This window comes from Suncus etruscus, chromosome 11 (genome assembly GCF_024139225.1).
Source record: "Suncus etruscus isolate mSunEtr1 chromosome 11, mSunEtr1.pri.cur, whole genome shotgun sequence".
Taxonomy (NCBI): Eukaryota; Metazoa; Chordata; class Mammalia; order Eulipotyphla; family Soricidae; genus Suncus; species Suncus etruscus.
Window position 1 is genome coordinate 57,748,355 of NC_064858.1, and position 21,267 is coordinate 57,769,621.

Consider the following 21,267-nt stretch of genomic DNA (forward strand, 5'->3'; position numbering starts at 1 on the left):
CACAGGCATACACTATCTTCTTTAGCTTGTGTGTTTGAGGATCTCATCTATTCTGAGAACTCTAGAAGGGTCAATAACCCTTCTTTCACCTCTTGCCCCCAGGTGGGTGGGTTAGCTGGAAGGAGTAGATGCAGAACGAACATTGTTCAGGGAATCTAGAGAATTCCACTGTCACCCTTCTCTTTCTCAAAGGCCTTCTGAGGGTGCCCGAGAATGCAAACATCACTAGCCTTGGGATAAATACTTCACTTAATGATCCTAATTTAGCATGTTTTATGTAAATGTCCTTATCTTTTTGTTTTTTTGTTTTGTTTTTGGGCCATACCCAGTGACACTCAGGGGTTACTCCTGGCACTGTGCTCAGAAATCCTCCGGGAAGGAGCTGGAGTGATAGTATGGAAGTAGGGCATTTGCCTTGCATGCAGAAGGACCATAGTTCGAATCCCGGCATCACATATGGTCCCCCGAGCCTGGAAGGAGCGTAGAGTCAGGAGTGACCCCTGAGCACCACCGGGTGTGCCCCCAAAACCAAAAACCAAAAACCAAAAACCAAAAAAAAAAAAAAGAAAAGAAAAGAAAGAAAGAAAAAGAAAGAAATCGCTCCTGGTTTGGGGAGCATATGGGAAGCAAAGGGGGATTGAACAGCAGTCCGTCACAGGCTAGTGCGGGCAAGGCAGATAGATGCCTTACCTCTTGCGCCACCACTTAAATGTCCTTATCTTAACTAAACCCTTCAATGCTAATTTCAATTTCTATTCTGGAAAAAAAAAATACTTTGAAATTTCACAGAAGCAAAGAGCTTTTTTGCTTTATTTTGGGCCACACCTGGTGGTGCTCGAGACTTACTCCAGGCTCTGTCACATGAGGTAACAGAAACAAACTCAGGTCAGCCAGTAGCAAGACAAGTACCCTTACTTACTCCCCAAGTGCAAAACACCAGACACTGTATTTTCGGTGTGAGCCAAAGGACATCAGAAGATCTTAAGGAATTGCTGTTATCTATGAAAAAGATTTCCTGCTACCAAAACGGAACCTTGCGAAAAGGGTGGGAAGTACTTCCTTTTTTGGGGGGAGGACACACCCATTTGATGCTCAGGGGTTACTTCTGGCTAAGCGCTCAAGCCCCTGGCTTGAGGGGACCATATGGGACACTGGGGGATCGAACACGATCCTTCCTTGGCTAGCGCTTGCAAGGCAGACACCTTACCTCTAGCGCCACCTCGCCGGCCCCGGGAAGTACTTTCTTACCCACCAGGTGGCACCCTAACCTCAGGGAACACCTTAATTATGACAGTAGAATGCCTTAGGCCAAGGGTCTCAAACTCAATTTACCTGGGGGCCACAGGAGGCAAAGTCAGGGTGAGGCAGGGCCACATAAGGAATTTCGCTTATCGAATATTCGCAATAAAAAATCGCATTAGTAAGAAAAAAAATCTCAAAAAATCGCATTAAACATTTGCATACCCCAACAGAACTGCTAGGAGTATGCGAATGTTTAATGCGATATTTTTCTTACTAGTGTGATTTTTATTGCGATTATTCGGTAAGCAAATAATCGCGAATACTGCGATATTTGAAGGCCGGCCGTGGGCCACAAAATGTTGTACAGAGGGCCGCAAACTGAGACCCCTGCCTTAGGCTAAGGCTTTTGAACTAGGGCAAGAAGAAACTGTGGTATATATACACAATGGAATACTATGCAGTTGTCAGGAAAAATGAAGTCATAAAATCTTCCTATATATGAATGGACATGGAAACTATTATGCTGAGTGAAATGAGTCAGAGAGAGAGAGAGACAGACACAGAATAGTCTCATCTGTGGGATTTAAGAAAAAAAAACACAGAGACAAAAGAAATGAGGTTTGAAAGGACCAGCCCATGATAATAAGCTTACCACGAAGATATTTGAGTGCTTTTAGACAAATAACTTCACCAACAACTATCATGACAATGGTAATGAGAGAAATAGAATGCCTGGCTTAAAACAGGCAGGGGGTGAGGGAGGACGGTGATGGGGGGCATTGATGGTGGGAAGGTTGCACTGGTGAAGGGGAGTATACTTTTATTTTAATGATTGAAGCCCAATTACAAACATGTTTGTAATCATGGTACTTAAATTTTTTTGGAGGGGGGCCACACCCGGCGGTGCTCAGGGGTTACTCCTGGCTGTCTGCTCAGAAATAGCTCCTGGCAGGCATGGGGGACCATATGGGACACCGGGATTCAAACCAACCACCTTGGTCCTGGATCGGCTGCTTGCAAGGCAAACGCCGGTGTGCTATCTCTCCAGGCCCAGTACTTAAATATTTTAATAAAAAATTTTGGGGGCCGGCGTGGTGGTGCTAGAGGTAAGGTGTCTGCCTTGCCAGCGCTAGCCTAGGATGGACCACTGTTCTAGCAGAAATCCTAGACTCTTTCTGATAAACAGAATTAACAATTCTCAAAACCAAAAAACTCTGCTTAAGAGTTTAGACTCAGAAAAAGATAATAGGCAATGCCTAAGGCAAATGGCCAAACCCAAAGGACTCAGACCAGCCAGACCTCTCAGTAGGATCCTGGCATTTTTTGTAATATTCTTATCAATTGATAATGAGTACAAAGAGCCTTTGAAAGCTCACACAGACTCAGTTTCCCTATAAGCCGCCCCCTCCCAAAGAAAGTCATACTTAACTTAGTCCACAAGAGGAGTTCCTTGTCCTTTCTCCTCTACTTTTCAATAAACTTTTCTACTTTCTGAGTCTGAACATCTTTATTTCTCAATATTTTCATTGTTGAAAACGTAAGGGAACTTGGACCAACAGAATTCCATCATCACTCTTGCATCCAGCTCATTGTCACTGAAAATCATATTAGCACTTGAGTTCGCCAACTCAAGATAACAACTTGGTATGTCCTGGTTTTGTTTTTATTGTATGTTTTTGTTTTTAAATTATATCCCACCTTTTCTTTCTGGCCCTCTAGGTTTCACAAATAATTCTGCCATGAATCTTTTTTAGTGTTTTTGTTTTTGGGCCACACCCGGTGATGCTCAGGGATTACTCCTGGCTATGCACTCAGATCACTCCTGGCTCGGGGGACCATATGAGATGCCAGGGGATCTAACCTACGTCCATCCTGGGTCAGCTGCATGCAAGGCAAACACCCTACCGCTGCGCTATTGCTCCGGCACATCTGCCATGAATCTTAAGGACATTCCTAAGTATATAATTTCCTACTTTGATCTTTGGTGCTTTCAATATTGTATCTCTACCTTTAGCTTTCATCATTCTGATTATGATGTATTGTGGACTACTTTTATTTGCATTTCCTTTGGCTCTTGAATTTGGATGCATATATTCCTCAATTTTAGGAAATTCTCAGCTATGGCATAATTAATGACTCCTTTTATTTTATTTTATTTTGGGGCCATACCTGACTATGCTCAGAGCGTACTTCTGGTTCTGTGCTCAAGGACTACTCCTGGCGGGTTTGTGGGGTGGTAATATGGGGACCAAATGGGATGCCAGAGCAAACCTGGGTCAGTTGTGTGCAAGGCAAGCACCTTACTCACTGTATTTTTATTTGTTGCCTTTCTGTTCTTCAGGAATTCTGATGATTATGTTGGACTTGTTGAACTTATCCCAAGATTTTCTGCTATGCTATTTCCCAACTTCAGCTTTCCTAAAGATTTCCCACATCTTATAGTGAGCTTTACTGATTTTTTTATCCTCAGCATCCCACCTTCTGTACTACTGTACCAGCCTCTTGTCATTCTCTAACTGAAGTTTTCTCACTCTTCCCTTCATACTTTATGATTATAGACTACCTGTACCAGTGTTTCATTGAACTCATTAAACAAAGTGTTGTTTTTTAAAAGGAATGAAAGAACTAAATTTAGTTCTCATGAGGTTAATAGAATTGTGATATGAAAGTATGAGGTCAGGACGAGAGGAAGGGACTTTGGAATAATGAAGGAGGGATAATGGCATTTTGATGATAGAATAGGAGGTAGCAGTATAACAAGTATAAAACAAAAATATTTTACTGTTAAAAAAAAAAGTAAACACACACACACCGGTCCCCCGTACCTGCAAGGAGCTATTTCTGAGCAGACAGCCAGGAGTAACCCCTGAGCACCGCCGGGTGTGGCCCCCCTCCAAAAAAATTTAAGTACCATGATTACAAACATGTTTGTAATTGGGCTTCAATCATTAAAATAAAAGTATACTCCCCTTCACCAGTGCAACCTTCCCACTATCAATGCCCCCCATCACCGTCCTCCCTCACCCCCTGCCTGTTTTAAGCCAGGCATTCTATTTCTCTCATTACCATTGTCATGATAGTTGTTGGTGAAGTTATTTGTCTAAAAGCACTCAAATATCTTCGTGGTAAGCTTATTATCATGGGCTGGTCCTTTCAAACCTCATTTCTTTTGTCTCTGTGTTTTTTTTTTCTTAAATCCCACAGATGAGACTATTCTGTGTCTGTCTCTCTCTCTCTCTCTGACTCATTTCACTCAGCATAATAGTTTCCATGTCCATTCATATATAGGAAGATTTTATGACTTCATTTTTCCTGACAACTGCATAGTATTCCATTGTGTATATATACCACAGTTTCTTCTTGCCCTAGTTCAAAAGCCTTAGCCTAAGGCAGGGGTCTCAGTTTGCGGCCCTCTGTACAACATTTTGTGGCCCACGGCCGGCCTTCAAATATCGCAGTATTCGCGATTATTTGCTTACCGAATAATCGCAATAAAAATCACACTAGTAAGAAAAATATCGTGGGGCCGGGCGGTGGCGCTGGAGGTAAGGTGCCTGCCTTACCTGCGCTAGCCTAGGAGACGGACCGCGGTTCGATCCCCCGGCGTCCCATATGGTCCCCCAAGCCAGGAGCGACTTCTGAGCGCATAGCCAGGAGTAACCCCTGAGCGTTACCGGGTGTGGCCCAAAAACCAAAAAAAAAAAAAAAAAAAAAAAAAAGAAAAATATCGCATTAAACATTCGCATACTCCGAGCAGTTCTGTTGGGGTATGCAAATGTTTAATGCGATTTTTTGAGATTTTTTTCTTACTAATGCGATTTTTTATTGCGAATATTCGATAAGCGAAATTCCTTATGTGGCCCTGCCTCACCCTGACTTTGCCTCCTGTGGCCCCCAGGTAAATTGAGTTTGAGACCCTTGGCCTAAGGCATTCTACTGTCATAATTAAGGTGTTCCCTGAGGTTAGGGTGCCCCAAGCCTAAGTTTCTTTCGTCATGCAAAAATATTTTAGTTGAATGTGCACTATGCCAATACCAAGTATTTATGGGAAAAGATGAAATCTTGTAGCTCAGTGTTACCTGGATAAAACTGGATGATAGTTAAGCAAATTAAGCCAGAGGGAAAAGAATACTGAACAATCTGAATCCTAAATGGATTATAAATACAAAACAAGGAACTAGATGGTATCAAATGTTGACAAAACCTTGGACTGACTACAAAACTGAGGTTGCCAAGCAGTGGGGGGAAGAAGAAGGAAGGAGAAACTGGGTAAAGTGACTCATACACAATAGTAGATAGTCTGGGGAACTTTGGTGGTGGAGCAAACTCATAAACATTAACACATTGTAATCAGGTTATTTAAGCTACAGTAAGAAGAAATTTGTTTAAAAAAAAAATAAAAATAAAAAACCGGTGGTACAAGCAGTAATCCCCTGGAGTCCCATATGGTCCCCCAAGCCAGGAGTGATTTCTTGAGTGCACAGCCAAGAGTAACCCTGAGCATCACAGGGTGTAACCCAAAAACCAAAAACAAAATAAAATAAAATAAAAAATTAACAGTTCTTGGACTGAGATGCTTTCCAGAAAGGCCTGGGGGCAGAACTATTCTAGATGATTCTGAGGCCAAGCCTTGAAGGTCTATAGAAGAGATTCTGAAAACAAATGGCCCAGCTCTTTCGCTCCACAGAGAACTTGCAACTGCCTCCCTCCCTTCTTCCTCCCTCCCTCCCAAATAACCTGCTTTTTCTCCTTAAGGTTTGTGTGTGGCCAATGCTATCACTCTGGTCTCCAAAAGAAGCACCCACTTCCTCTTTCATTCTCAGTTCCCTCTCTCCCATTCATTCACCAAATGGTGATGAGTTGGAGATCTCTCTTGGACTTTTTCTGGAAGCAGAAGCATTCAGGGAACCCAACTGCCTTGGGCAATGGTGGCAGTCAACAAACTGGTTCTCCTGCATCCAGTCTCCTCTGGGGTAACCTGTCTTCATTACAGCTCCCCCTACCACCTTCCTGAGAAGAGGACTGAAGTGGCCTTGGTTGCAGTCTTTGTCTGGTCCTCATCCCCCACCTTTCCAAAGAGGCCCTTGCCTCCCAGGACAAGTCCAGGCACCTTAATCTATCCTCAGTCAGGTCTCAACTGATCTGGCCTGTACCTGGGCTCTAGGAAGTTTCTCTGCTTTTCCCAAAACCATAGCCTTAAAAGCTTTCAGACCTTGTTCAGGGGCTTCCTCTTTACAGGTCTTCACACTGCCCCCTTCAGTTCTTGGGGCAGGGAAGGATATATAAGAATTAGGTGAATGATTCACTGAATAGACAGAAGAATCACGTCCTAATCTGCAAAATCTTCTTTGCCCAGCACACCTAAACTCAGGCCTTCCCTCTCATGGCACTTTGTTGGAAACACTTTTGAAGGCATATTTGCCCCTGAACACTAATTGGTTGATACATAGGACCTCTCATCTCTCAAAAACCTCACACTAAGCCAGGAGGGGAGCCTGGGGCAAGCTGGCTATTTTCAGCACTGTTTTCGACCCTCACGGGTATATTCCCAGAAAAAGGGAATGGACCAGTCAACATTCCCACCAATATTACAGGAGAGTCCCTTTCTCCTAGCATCAACAAAAGCCAGGAGGGCTGGTCCATGGTAGGAAGTTTGCCACAGGGAAGTGGAATTAGGGCAGAGAAGAGACCACTATGATAATGGTAGTTGGAAATGGTCCCTCTGACAGGGACTGGGTACTGAAAGATGAATTGCAAACCACAGTATCTAGAAGGAAAACGGAGACAGAGAAACAAAGAGTGTGCACATGCACGAGAGAGAGTAAGAGAGAAGAAAAAATCTGCTATCGAGACATGTAGGAGTGAGGACAGGAAGAAAACTGAGAACACTGGTGCACAAAGTGTGCACTGGTGAAGGGATGGGCGCAGAAACACTGTATGACTGAAATGCAACCATCAACAACTTTGTACTGCATACCTCACGGTGATTCAATATTAGAATAAGAAAAAGGAAAAGGAAAAGCTAGCCTACTCCCATCTTCCTCATTCCCACGTTCTCTCTTGCTGCCCAAACTCCTGAGTTCTAATTTTTCAATAACCACAAGCATTGAAGTTTTAAAAATAACATAGGAGATTTATTGATATCCATCATAAAGTTTTGTTATTAGTGAATATCACACCAATGGTTCTCCATCATCAGCCTGACCCTGAAGAACTACATATCTCACACCTGCTCATGAACTTTCCACACACCACATGCCCATAACCTGTGGGACAGGTTGCTCCATCCCCTTTACTGATCCTGATGGTTGGTGGAATTTTGCAAAAGGGGTGCTGAAGGAAGGGTCCTGAGGTTATTTCAGAGCACTGCTCTATTTGTCATACTCTTACCAGCTTTATTTTAGAAGAAAGAATTTCTGGCAATTTTGCTTTGAGTTGATTTGTTTCTTTGAATGTTGGTGGAAATCCGCTCAGGAAAGCCAAGTCTTGTATTAGCACTAACCCAGGGACTTCTTTGTCTGTCGTCTAAAATAAGAAAAGATTTAGAAAAAACACACACAATTTACTTTCCACATCAGAGAACTAGTGAGAACTTACAGCTGATAAAACCTTGAAGCCCTATTGTGTAAGTCCTGCTCCAAAATAGAATCTTAAGATTACTTAAGTCAATATTCAGTAAACCAGGAAGGGAGACTCAGAAAAGGTAAACACAAAAATGAAAAGCCTCTCAAGGTAAGCCAGTTCTATTGCTTAAGATTTTCTCTTTCTACAGCAAAAAATTGTATTCTAAGTAACATTCCCAATCTCAGCATCCCTTATGAACCACACTAGGAGTGACTCCTAAGTGCAGACACAGTTGTAAACCCTGAGCAAAGTCAGGTGTGGCCCCAAAAGCAAAATAAATAGACAAACAAATCAATAAAGACATACCAAGTAGCCCCTCCAAACTGCCTGTTTGCTGTTTCCTTTAAGTATCCCAGTGTGGGCATCTTCAACTGCAACAAAGAATATAAAACACAAGTTTTTCATGATAGGGCTGGAAATTACCCAGAATATGCCAATGGTGCCAGAGGGGCCTCCAGAGCCCCATTTAGTAGTGACTGTTGGCCTTCAAGACTGTCCCCAGAGATACTCAGGGACAATATATACATACATACATATATATATATATATATATATATATATATATATATATATATATATATAGTGTCTAGGATTAAACCTTGATCAGTAGCATGCAAGTTTTGCCCCTGACTCTACACTATCTCTCCAGCCCTTTAAATACACTTTCAAGCCTGCCATTAAGAAACTAGTAGAGGAAAACAAGATTCTTTCCATATATACATTTTATGACTGAGTTATATTTTATTTGGAGGTTACACCTAGTGTCGTTCAATGGTTACTCCTGGCTGTGAGCTAAGGAATTACTCCTGACAGGCTCTGGGGACCCTATGGGATGCTGGGATCAAACCTGAATTAGCAGCATGCAATGCCCTTACCCACTATACTATTGATTTGGCCCTAAATCGTAACTGTTAACATAAGCCTAACTAGAAAAACAAGAGATAAATTTACTCAAACAATAAATCAGTTAAAGTGTCAAAAGAATATTTCTTTTCCTTACATATGTAAAATACCAAATTAAGGAGTGTATTTGTTTTTTTGTTTGTTTGTTTTTTGGGTCACACCTGGCAGCACTCAGGGGTTGTTACTCCTGGCTCTACGCTCAGAAATCGCTCCTGGCAGGCTCAGGGAACCATATGGGATGCTTCTGCATGCTGTGTCTACCCTACTTCCATGCTATTTCTCCAGTCTTAAGGAGTGCATTTGTACTTCAAGATATCCTCGGGATATAAAGTGATCTGTGAAAAGGTCTTGGCTCAATTAATGGAATCAGAAGAGAACACTACAAAGTTATGAGTTTTGTTTTTGTTTTTGGGTCATACCTGTTGATGCTCCAGGATTATTCCTGGCTCTGCACTCATATCACCTGGGGGGGGGGGGGAACTCAGGGAACCACATGGGATGCTGGGGAGGGGATTGAACTTAAGTCAGCTACATGCCAGGCAAGTGCCCCAAAATTTTGAGTTTGGTCATGAAGTGCTATGGGGGTGAAGAGCAAAAGTAAACAGAGCAGAGACAACAGAGGATTGTTTGAAGTGGGAAGGAACCCTGCTGGAATGTGGACTGCATGCCTGTGAGAAAGGAGAGCAGAGATGCAATGAGAAATTGAGAATGTTGATTTTAGCACCAGTGAAGAAGTTTGTGTCTAGTAATAAAACAAACACAGGGCCCGAAGAGATAGCACAGCGGTGTTTGCCTTGCAAGCAGCCGATCCAGGACCAAAGGTGGTTGGTTCGAATCCCGGTGTCCCATAGGGTCCCCCGTGCCTGCCAGGAGCTATTTCTGAGCAGACAGCCAGGAGTAACCCCCTGAGCACCGCCGGGTGTGGCCCAAAAACCAAAAACCAAAAAAAAAAAAAAAAAAAAAAACAACAAAAACAAATACAAGCTACCAAGCTACTGAGTCCCAAAAGGGGAGTGAGCCAGTAAAGCTCAGTGTGCAGAACAGTAGTGAAGAAATGACAAGGCAGAGCAGCAGCAGAGGAATCCAGTGAGTGGGACTGAGGAACAACAGCAGCTCTGGAGCATCTCTCATCATTTTCTTAATTTATGTGGTATTTATTTAAAACTCACGTCTTTCTAGGGCCGGAAGGATATCACAGTAAGTAGAGCATTTGCCTTGCACACAGCCAACCTAGTTTTGATCCTCGGCATTTCTTATGGCTCCACCAAGCACAGTCAGGAGTGATTCCTGAGTACACAGCTAGGAGTGACCCTTGAGCACCTCCAGATGTGACCCCCCCAGACCAAAAATAAAATAAAATCTTAAAAAATTTGGGGCTGGGCGGTGGTGCTACAGGTAAGGTGCCTGCCTTGCCTGCGCTGACCTTGGACAGACCGCGGTTCGATCCCCCGGTGTCCCATATGGTCCCCCAAGCCAGGAGCAACCTCTGAGCGCATAGCCAGGAGTAGTTCCTGAGCGTTACTGGGTTTGGCCCAAAAACCATAAAAAAAAAAATTTGATGCCTTTCTGTACTAGAGATATAGTTCAACAGGATGAATGCTCGCTTTGCAAGCACGGGAGCCAAGGTCAATCCATGGCCACATGGTCCCCCAAGAAATGCCAGGAGCAGGAGCCATAAGAGGGCCAGTAATAAATTTAGAGCACTGCTGGGTATAGTCCAAAATGAGAGGGAAAAAAACTCATTTCATGCCTCAGGGTTGTTAGGTAGCATCCTATAATCACATAATTTTAAATTACCCAACAGAAATTCTCCTTACCAGTTTTGGCGCTGTCGAAAACCACCACAGAGACATTAGTAGAAGGATTTTTGGGTTTTGCTACATTAAATATGTCACTGGCCAAATGAAACGAAGGAAAGAGAGATGGGAGGTCCTTCAGGGTGATGTTGGCTGGCAGTGCTGGGTCCAGGACAAGCATTGGCACCTTGACACAGCGTGTCAGCAGACACTCCAGCTGCTTCTCACTGCAATGACACACAACAGGCTTAAGGACCTTGTAACCATAGCAGAAAGCATCCCACCTACATCTTGCGCCCACATCATCCAGCCAAAGAGTTGATGAGGCTATGACAGCGCCTAGATTCTCTCTTTATCGTATATATAGGAACCATTAATAGTTAAACCAACAAGGAACGTATCTCAAAAACATCAAAGTAAAAATGCAAAGTGGTACAACTCTAAAAGAGAAAACTTCCAGGCACGTTGACTAAGGAGTATCACCAATATTGCTAATTCAGAGATACAAGAGAAATGAAGGCTTCCATCGTTTTCCAGATTATTCATAATGCCAGAGAAGCTTATTAGGAGGTAGATAAATTCTGGTCAAGCATTCCTTACTAGATACAACTCACCAACAAGAACACAATTAAAGTATGCTGAATGTAGTCAAACATTCAATATAAATATGGCACATTTCTAACATGACTTCAGATGAGCTATAACTATCCAAAAAGAAAAGAAGAAAATATAGAAATAAACATGTTACCTGAAGAAACAGCTGGGCTAATGGCACAACTAGAAACATTCTTACAGTGGGAGCCATGACTATTTATGTAATTTATGCAATTATTGACCCTCACTAACAGCCCAATGATATGCAAAAGCATAAAGCAAGTGTCCCAGGGCCAGAGAGATAGCATGGAGGTAAGGTGTTTGCCTTGCATGGAGGACGGTGGTTCAAATCCCAGCATCCCATATGGTCCCCGTGCCTGCCAGGAGCTATTTCTGAGCATAGAGCCAAGAATAACCCTTGAGCGCTGCCGGGTGTGACCCAAAAACAAAAAACAAAACAAACAAACAAAAAATCCAGTGTCCCCTTTCATGAACTAAAGTAGATTAGCCTCCAAAGCGATGACTTAGTGTAACCCTATTCCCTTTACACTCCACTGGGGTCCCTCTAAGAAGATGAGCCTTTACTGTCTCCTTCTTTGGAAAAGCAATGTGGCAGTGTAAGTCATAACTTATATAGATACATGCATGTGTCTTTTCATACACATTTATTCAACCCATGAAAATATGCAAAGGCTTCTTCCTTATTAACTTATGCTAAGTATCAATATCAAGTCCAAGTGAGAGAAAAGAGGGAAAAGCAAAACTTACACGCAGAACAATGGCACAGTCCCAAATACAAATACCATGAAATCGTAACAAGTGGAAATACCTAAGGTCCAAGATTTAGTGAATTAAGAGTAATTATTTTATGGACTAATAGAAAAGTACAGTCACACTATAGAAAGCATAAGAATATAGAAAAGAAAAGTAATATAAAATTACTCATAGATTATCAATATTACTGTAGAAACTGATGAAAGCTTATAGAAATGAAAACAGCAGTTGAATGAGAATACAGAATTATATTTATTTTCACCATCTATTTTGTGATGTTATATCATTATTTTATATTTTAAAGCATTTAACAATAGTAGTAGACCAGGACCAGTGAGCTAGGACAGAGAATAGGGTGCTTGTCTTGCATGCGGCTGACCAGGGTTCGATCCACAGCACCCCATATGTTCACTCGAGTACTGCCATGTGCGATCTCTGAGCACAGAGCCAGGAGAAGCCAGGTATGAGCCAGCTGTGTGGCCCCTCCATCCCCCAAAAAAAGTAATGGTCCAAAAGTATAACTCATTAGACTGGAGCACATACTTTGCATCCAGAATCCCAGGGACTACATGGTCTGCTCAGCACCACCAAGGTGCTGCCCCCTCTCAGCCTACCACACAACTGGGTGTGGCCCAAATTAGATTGAGGGGAAATGTATTAGCAATAATGAATATATAAATTATAGTGCATTCATAATAGTATATATATTTTATGTGCTACATACTATTAACATATATACTATAAATATATATTAATATAGCACTTTTACATATTTAACACAAAGATGATTTGAAAGGTACATCTGGATCTCAAAATTTCTCAAGATCATTTCTTTTTCTTTTCCTTTTCTTTGTTTTTGGGCCACACCCAGTGATACTCAGGGGTTACTCCTGGCTCTACGCTCAGAAATCGCTCCTGACAGGCACGGGGGCTAGATGGGATGCTGGGGATCGAACCCAGATCCGTCCCACATCAGTCACATGCAAGGCAAACACCATATCAATGTACTATTACTCCAGCCCCCATTCCCCCCACCCCCCAGTTCTTTTGGCCACACCTGGTGACACTGACGCTCAGGGGTTACTCTTGGCTATTCGCTCAGGAATTGCTCCTGGCTTGGGGGACCATATGGGACGCCAGGGGATCAAACAGCTGTCAGTCCTAGGCAAGCACAGGCAAGGCCTTACCACTTGCACCACCACTCCGCCCCTCTAGCCCCCATTTCTTCTGTCTTTTTTTACACACACACACACACACACACACACACACACACACACACACACACACACACACACTCACTCACACTCACACACACACACACACACACACACACGGGATCAAATAGCTGTCAGTCCTAGGCTAGCACAGGCAAGGCCTTACCACTTGCACCACCACTCTGGCCCCTCTAGCCCCCATTTCTTCTGTCTTTTTACACACACACACACACACACACACACACACACACACACACACACACACACACGAATGTCCAGAAACCAAACTCTAGCCCCCATTTCTTCTTTTTTTACACACATACACACACACACACACACACACACACACACACACACACACACACACACACGAATGTCCAGAAACCAAATACTTTACATATTTTAAATTATCAACTTCTGGGCTATGAGAATAGTCAATGGTCACTAGAATAGAGAGAGAAGACAGGAGGCTGAAGAGAAGCAAAGAGCAGTCAGGATAATGTCAATGATGCTGCCTAAAATCTCTATCTCACATTGCACTGTTACTTGACTTTAAAAGAGCAGAATACATCAAAGAATAAAAACTCAAGCTCTTATTGTCTCTTTCAGGTTCTGATTTAGTTTATCACATTTTTGTTTAGGAGGGAAAAATGCACATTTCATTCCCATCAGTTACTGTCCACACCAATATCCAGGCTCTGGTCTTAGGGAGGTAATTTCCTGAAAAGCTTCCCAGCCAATATCCATCTACTCCCACTGATGCAACCAATGACACAGCCCGTGTTTATGCAAGGTCACTACAGCTGCAGGAATGACAGCAGGGACCCCTCTCATCCAGCCCCCATTTCTAAGAGTAATTAGAAGTTAAATGCTAAGTGAGGAAGTCAACAGTTATTTCCTCTTGTCAGAAAGTTTTACTTTAAGGCCCTACTAGAATTAGGTCAGACTAGGTATATTTAATTCTTTGCCTGGACTCTTAAATAAATCCTCTTCCCTAGTCCTAAACTATAAGATATGCAATTATGATAGCTTCAGAAATAAAAAAAGTACAGGAGCTAGAGAGATAGTACAGCAGAGCACTTGCCTTGCATGCGGCTAATCCCCAGCACCACATATGGATCCCTGAGCACTACCAGGAATGATCTGAGTACAGAGCCAGGGGGCAAACCCTGGTTACTTACTTATGAGTATCCAAAAAAGGGGGGGGGAAACCCACATATCAAACAGGCAATTAAATGACTGATATTAAATTCTACAAATGAAATGCTGGATATAAGACAATTGTATATCATAACAGATTAAAGGGGTATAAATGAGAAAAAAACCTTTTCTAAGTTTTCCAGAAAATAAATGTTTGGTTAGCTATAACCCAAATAATCAACTTGTATTATGAAATAGTCCAACAAACATATGCACTTAATTTGAGTTTCAGAAACTCAAAAAGAGAACTGAACAGGAGGCCAGAGCAACAACATAGTGTATAAGGCACTTGTCTTGCATGTGGCCATTCAGGTTCAATTCCCCGACATCCCATATGGTCACCTGAGCCTGAAGGAGTGATTCTTGAGAGCAGAACCAGGAGTTACCCGAGCACTGCCGGGTGTGGCCCCAAAACGAAAACAAAAACAAAAACAAAAAAAGAGTGAACTGAACAGGAGCCAGCAATGTGAATACAAATTTTATAGGTCCAACTAAAAAAAGAGAGAAAGTGATTTACTTACACCCTCCAATTTTTGTTCCAGAAAAAAATAAAAATTCTTACCTCTTCTTAGTTGGTTCAGTTGTGTTTTTCCCAAGGACTTCCCTAAAGAAAACAAATATAGTCATTACATGTGTAAGAACCAGTGCTAGACAAAAATGCAAAAGAGATGATGTACAATATGAATTTCTCAGATACTACATTGGAATTTATTTTTCAAGGAAAAAGGAGCTCTCTTCCTTAATTAAAACTCCCTGCTGCATGAAGATATAACCATACGCAGGATGTTGAGTGTGCAAAAAGCCTTAGGGCTCCTTGAGACATCCTTGAGAATCCTTGAGTCTTTGGGGTCCTGAGAGCACACATCCCATTAGCCAAAGCCTTAAACAAAATGATACCCTGTAAAAAGGGCTTAGGTTTCCTTGTACACCACCCACAAGGGCTAGACACCAGGTTTCCAGAGTCTGCAAAGAGCTGAAATTTGAGGCAGATTTTTGTTTGGGAAGCACTGAATGTCATCTCAACCCTCTGAAATGCAGTTACATGTCTTACAAAACTTTGGGCCTTTTTTTTTGGTGTTGGTTTTTGGGCCATACCCAGTGGTATTCAGGGCTTATTCCTGGCTCTGTGCTCAGAAAAAACTTCTGGCAAGTTTGGGGGACCATATGGAATGCCAGTGATTGAACCCTGGCCCATTCCAGATCGGCTGCATGCAAGGCAAACACCTTACCGCTCCGGCTCCCAACTTTGGGTCTTTCAGTCTTTGAAGCATTAGCTTTACCTCATTGCTTTCTGCTCCTCTTCCATCTGCTCTCTGACTTGCTGCAGTTCCCTCAGTAGTTCAAGGTCAGTGCCATTCACCCAGGTGTACACCACATCAATTGGCATGGGCAGACAGAGCCTAAGGGAAGCCCACAAAACCTCCAGTTTATTATATGCATGAACTCAATTTATTTCAGAATAAGAACATATAAACAGGGTTTTTTAACTTAAGAGCAGCCAAGCCATGGCTATATATCACACAGATCATAGAATGGCACGTTTTTAAAACTGAGAGGCTGAAATCACCTGGGTTCATGACCACCCTGGAAATAAGCCAGAATCAATCTACATATACAGGGATGGTGGTTTGTTTTTGAACCATAATCAACAGTGATCAGGGCTTACCCTGTCTCTGCACCCTGTCCTTTCATGTGCTTCCCAAACTGCTTGCTCCCAGTTTCCATCAGGACCTATTGCTGCAGACCTAAGACAAGGAAGTTGCCAGTGACACAGGCTTGAGATGGTCAATTTCAGGTCTGGTCTTTACCAAGAAGTGAGTGGCAGTGTTCTTGAGGCCATGTAGCGAAAGTTTATCTTATCCTATCTTTGTCCTCCTAGGCCATGCACAGGCTCAGGCACAAGGCTGTAGAAAAGACTCAAAACTTTGAACCCCAACATTGGCCTTTGCTTTGGGCTTCTGCAATCATCCTACTCAAGGTGGGGATAATTACCTCCGAAAGAAAAAAAGAAGTCAGGGCCGGAGAGATAGCATGGAGGTAGGGTGTTTGCCTTGCATGCAGAAGGACCATGTTTCAAATCCTGGCATCCCATATGGTTCCCCGAGCCTGCCAGGAGCAATTTCTGAGCGTAGAACCAGGAGTAACCCCTGAGCACTGCTGGGTGTAACCCAAAAACAAAAACAAAAGAAAAAAAAAATGGGGCCAGCGAGGTGGCGCTAGAGGTAAGGTACCTGCCTTGTAAGCGCTAGCCAAGGAAAGATCGAGACCATGATTGGATCCCCTGGTGCCCCATATGGTCACCCAAGCCAGGGGCAATTTCTGAGCGCTTAGCCAGGAGTAACCCCTGAGCATCAAACAGGTGTGGCCCAAAAAAACAAAAATAAAATTTTATTATGATACTGTGATTTAATAAGCTGTTCTGAATAGTCAATTTAGGCATTAAGTGTTCAAACACTGATCCTACCACCAGTGTTTCCTTCCCTCCACAAGTATCCCCAATCACCCACTACCCTAGCCTGTCTCCATGCAGACATCAATTTACTTCCTTTGTGTTTGTTATACCACAAAGGCAAATGGAATTATCCAAACTTAGATCAACAAACGTCAATTTGAAATAACTGTTAAGTCTCTCCAAGGAGTTACTCAAACCAGTGTCTATAGATTTAGTGGACTGTAGTTGGTGCTAGCTGAGCCTTCTGTTCAGGCTCATTGAACTTGGTAAATTACTATGTAACTTTCCGCAGCAGGTTTCCTGTAATAATACTGGGCTGACATTACTAGAAGCTTTGAGCTTCAAGGAACTATAAAGATGAAACAAATTTGGTGGCTTGGTAGTTTGATAAGATTAAGTAGTGGAACTGGGCTGTTTCTGTTTGAGGGTGTGGGTGTGGTGGGGGACTGCTATAGTTCATGCAGAAAGTGTAATTCCCCTTCTGAGAATGCCACTGAGGACCAGACTCCCAAGGAAGCCATCATCTTCTCCAGCTATGTAGTCTTACCCAAAGAGGACATGGGTTTATGGACCAATGTTTGGAGCTCGGTCACTTGGCCCATAATACCCTTTCTTTCAGGCTTCCACTACCCTCTTCCTCCTACTCCAAACTGCCTGTTCCTTCCATCCCTGAGATTCACACTAGAAAATGCCCACTGTGCTTTGGACTGGGAAGGTGCCAGAGCACCCCCTGGGGGGCTATTTTTTAGGCCTGTCAGTCAACTTTCCACTGATGCTTTTCATCTTCAGGCAAAATGCTGTCAGGCATCCAGTAACAGGTTGGCTTCAATGGCTTCAAGAATTCCTCTTTCCCAAGCCTTCAGGCCTGCTTTTCTCTGGAATGATGCAAACCACAACACACCTCTGGGTTTGCTCAATTTTTATTTCCACCAGAGCTTCTCAAGTAGGCACTGAAGGCACAGGCAATACTAGCCCAAAGAATTGTACTCCAGCTAGCCAATCTAGAGTAGAGCCTCGGAATTTGCATTTCTAACAAGTTCCCAGGGCAATGCTAACAGCAAGCACCACAAACCTGATGATTCACTTTGAGAACTGCTGATTTATAGGCTGGTAGGAGTTTATATTTTCCAAAGTCGTGTGTGTGTGTGTGTGTGTGTGTGTGTGTGTGTGTGTGTGTGTGTGTGTGTGTGTGTGTGTGTGTGTGTGTGTGTGTGTTTAAAAAAACACTGATGGTGGGATTGATGATAAAATACTGTATACCTAATACTCAACTAGCAAGGACTTTGTAAATCACGGTTCTTTAACTAAATTAAAAAATTAAAAATAAGGGGCCGGAGAGATAGCATGGAGGTAAGGCATTTGCCTTGCATGCAGAAGGACGGCAGTTCAAATCACAGCATCCCATATGGTCCCCTGAGCCTGCCAGGAGCGATTTCTGAGCATGGGGCCAGAAATAACCACTGCCGGGTGTGACCCAAAAACCAAAAAAAATAAAAATAAAATTAAGTTAAAAATCAACAGTAGAGTATTTTCCTTGTACACGGCTGACCTTTTACCCCACAAGGTCCCCCAAACACCACCGAGAGTGATTTCTGAACACACAGCTGGGAGTAAGCCCTGAGCACTACCAAAGAAACAAGTTCAATAAGTAAGTCAAGTCAGAAGCAATAGTATAGCAAGAAAAGGCCATAGCCTTGCATATGGCCAAACTAGGTTTGACACCTTGTATGGTCCCCTAATACCATATTAGGGGTATTCCCTAATATCCCATATTAGAGTGATCCCTGAGCACCACCAGCATGGCCTAATAAGCAAAAAATTAAAAACATCAAAAAACAAAACAAACAAAAATAAAAACAGGGCCTGAGAAACTATACAGCCGGCAAGACATTTGCCTTGCACACAGACAACCAGGTTCAATACAAAGAACACCATATGGTTCCGAGCCCACTTGGAGAGACCCCGAGCACAGAGCCAGCAGGATGCCCTGAGCACTGCTGGGTTGGGTGTAACCTAAAAAAATATTTTTAAAAACATTTTAAAAAGCCATCATATTTGCCTTGCATTATCTGCATGTAAAATATTCATCTCAGGTCTAACTTCTCAGATGGTCTACACTCAGAGTAATAATTTGAGAATTGGGAGCTTTATGAAATAGCCATTCTTTAAAACAGGGGTCCTCAAACTTTTTAAACAGGGGGCCAGTTCACTGTCCCTCAGACCATTGGAGGGTCTGACTATAGTAAAAACAAAACTTATGAACGAATTCTTATGCACACTGCATATATCTTATTTTGCAATGAAGAAACAAAACAAATACAAATACAATATGTGGCCCGCGGGCCATAGTTTGAGGACCACTGCAAGGTTAAGTTGAGCCAGAGAGGTAAGGTGTTTTGCCTTTCATGCAAGGACTGTGGTTCGAATTCCACCATCCATATGGTCCCAGTGCCTGACAGGAGCGACTTCTGAGCGTAAAGCCAGGAGTAACCCCTGAGCGCTGCCAGGTATGACCCCCCCCAAAAAAAAAAAAAACCCAAAATAAAAAATAATAAAAGGTTAAGTTACCAAAAGAGAAGGTGGGGGAATAAGGTTAAGTTACCAAAAGAGAAGGCGGGGAAATCCCACCAGCAGCACCAGGCAGAATCCTGGTGGCTCAGTGGTCTATTATCCCCAAGGGTAGCACCTGAGTGTTTGAGAACCACAAAAAGGGGTGTGAGAACCAAAGAGAAAAGTGCAATGAGCTGAGTGTGTGCTTGGCATGTGGAAGCTCCCTGCACCTGAAGCAATGAGATGAAAGCAGCCATAAACACACAACAGCAGAGGGAGGTTAGATGTGACCCCTCAAGAGCACTGTAACCAAAGAGGAACATGCAAAGAACATGCAAAGAGGAACGGCCAGGAGTGCCACCCTAGGTGATCATCACGAGCACAGGTGATCCCTGGAAAGCACCACAGCCCTAATCTGAGAGACTGCTAAAAGTGTGGTGCTCTTCCCCCCACACCCAGCACATATGCAACCTGAAACCACTGCAACTCAGAGTGCAAACTTCCCAGAGCACTGAGGCCTGATGGGCCACCAGGTGAAAATCACAACTGGAAAAGAAAAGCCAGTCCCATGCCAGACCTGCAAGGTGCCTTCATTACTGACACATCACCAATAAGAACAAAAGGAAGGGAGTTGGGGGCAGGAACTGTTTTGATTTGTTTTTGTCTTTGGGCTATACCTGGTAGTGCTCAGGGGTTACTCTTGGCTCTACACTCAAGGATTACTTCTGGTGGGCTCAGGGACATATGAAATGCCAGATATTGAACCCAGGTTGGCTGGGTGCAAGGCAAGTGCCATACCCACTGTGAACTGCCCATCCTCCTTTTTAACAAGAAAAAAATCACATATTTCAACATTTTACTATGAAATTTGTTTGCTATCCAAAAAGTATTGGTGGGGAGAAGGGCAGAAGGAGGATAATGGTGGAGGGCAGAGAACACTGGAGAGGGATTGGTGTTGGAACCTTGCATGTCTGAAATTCAACCGTGAGTATTTTTGTAACTTTGTAACTCATGCTGATTCAATAAAATTTAAAATTTTTTTAGATTTTTTTTTTTTAACTAGAATCCAGGTTTATCTGCAATGTTTCCTGGAGGCCAAGAGCCTCAGTACAGAGCCTCTGTCCTGGCTTCTCCAATAAGGCAGCAGCAGGTGAACAGTTCTCTGGTGACACTGGTAACCTATACTGGTAGCCTCATGAGATCCTGTGATCAGCTCAGGGCCAGAGAGTCAGTTATTTTTCCACCGTTAGACATGGTCACAGTACGCATGAGTCTTTCATTTTAACCACGAGACCACTATCTTTAGTCTCTGAGAGGAAGCCGGACAGCCTTTATTTTAGAGTTGAAGACTAAACAGTCACTTATGACTCAAAACCAAAACCAGGGTGAAAGTTTTATTTTTTATCAGTTCAGTTAAAGTGGTTCTTCTTCTCTTTCAGAACCATGTTACCAAAGCATGAAATCTGGGGTACCTCCTCAGTTCTGGCCACCCAACCCAGGCATCAAGCTAGGCTGAACAAAGACGCAGACTGAAAGAAAAGCAACACCACCATCAAGGAGTCTCTTTGCCTGGGAAAAAGATTCTTTACCTTTCTTACTTTTTGTTTGGCACCATTGAGTTAAACCCAGAGCTTCACATATGCAAGACAAGTGTTCTACTATTAAGCCACACCCGTTGACTAGTCTAAGTGAATTTTAAAACCCTTCAGAGTTCAGAATTTAAAACCCTTCTTGGTTTTAGACGGTCAATAAACTAGAATATAACTGGTACCTAGAATTGAATTTATAAGGGATGGGAGAATGCTTACAGATCAACTCTGGGGCTTCTTCATACAGATCATGCATTCTAGTCTTTTTTTTTTTTTTTAAGGGGGATCACACCCGGTGACGCTCAAGGGTTACTACTGGCTTTGCACTC

The 21,267-nt window shown here is 42.9% G+C and overlaps 1 protein-coding gene across 1 annotated transcript in view; it reads right to left on the minus strand.

Moving 5' to 3' along the window:
* GNPTAB (N-acetylglucosamine-1-phosphate transferase subunits alpha and beta) overlaps nucleotides 1-21,267 on the minus strand; it is a 92,143-nt gene that overhangs the window by 32,981 nt on the left and 37,895 nt on the right. Inside the window, exons 3-7 of the mRNA XM_049782802.1 lie at nucleotides 15,628-15,747; nucleotides 14,910-14,951; nucleotides 10,587-10,792; nucleotides 8,173-8,237; nucleotides 7,633-7,767 (exon numbers count right to left, since the gene is read on the minus strand). Of these exons, the coding sequence (XP_049638759.1) occupies nucleotides 7,633-7,767; nucleotides 8,173-8,237; nucleotides 10,587-10,792; nucleotides 14,910-14,951; nucleotides 15,628-15,747 (568 nt within the window). The remainder of the gene's footprint in view (nucleotides 1-7,632; nucleotides 7,768-8,172; nucleotides 8,238-10,586; nucleotides 10,793-14,909; nucleotides 14,952-15,627; nucleotides 15,748-21,267) is intronic.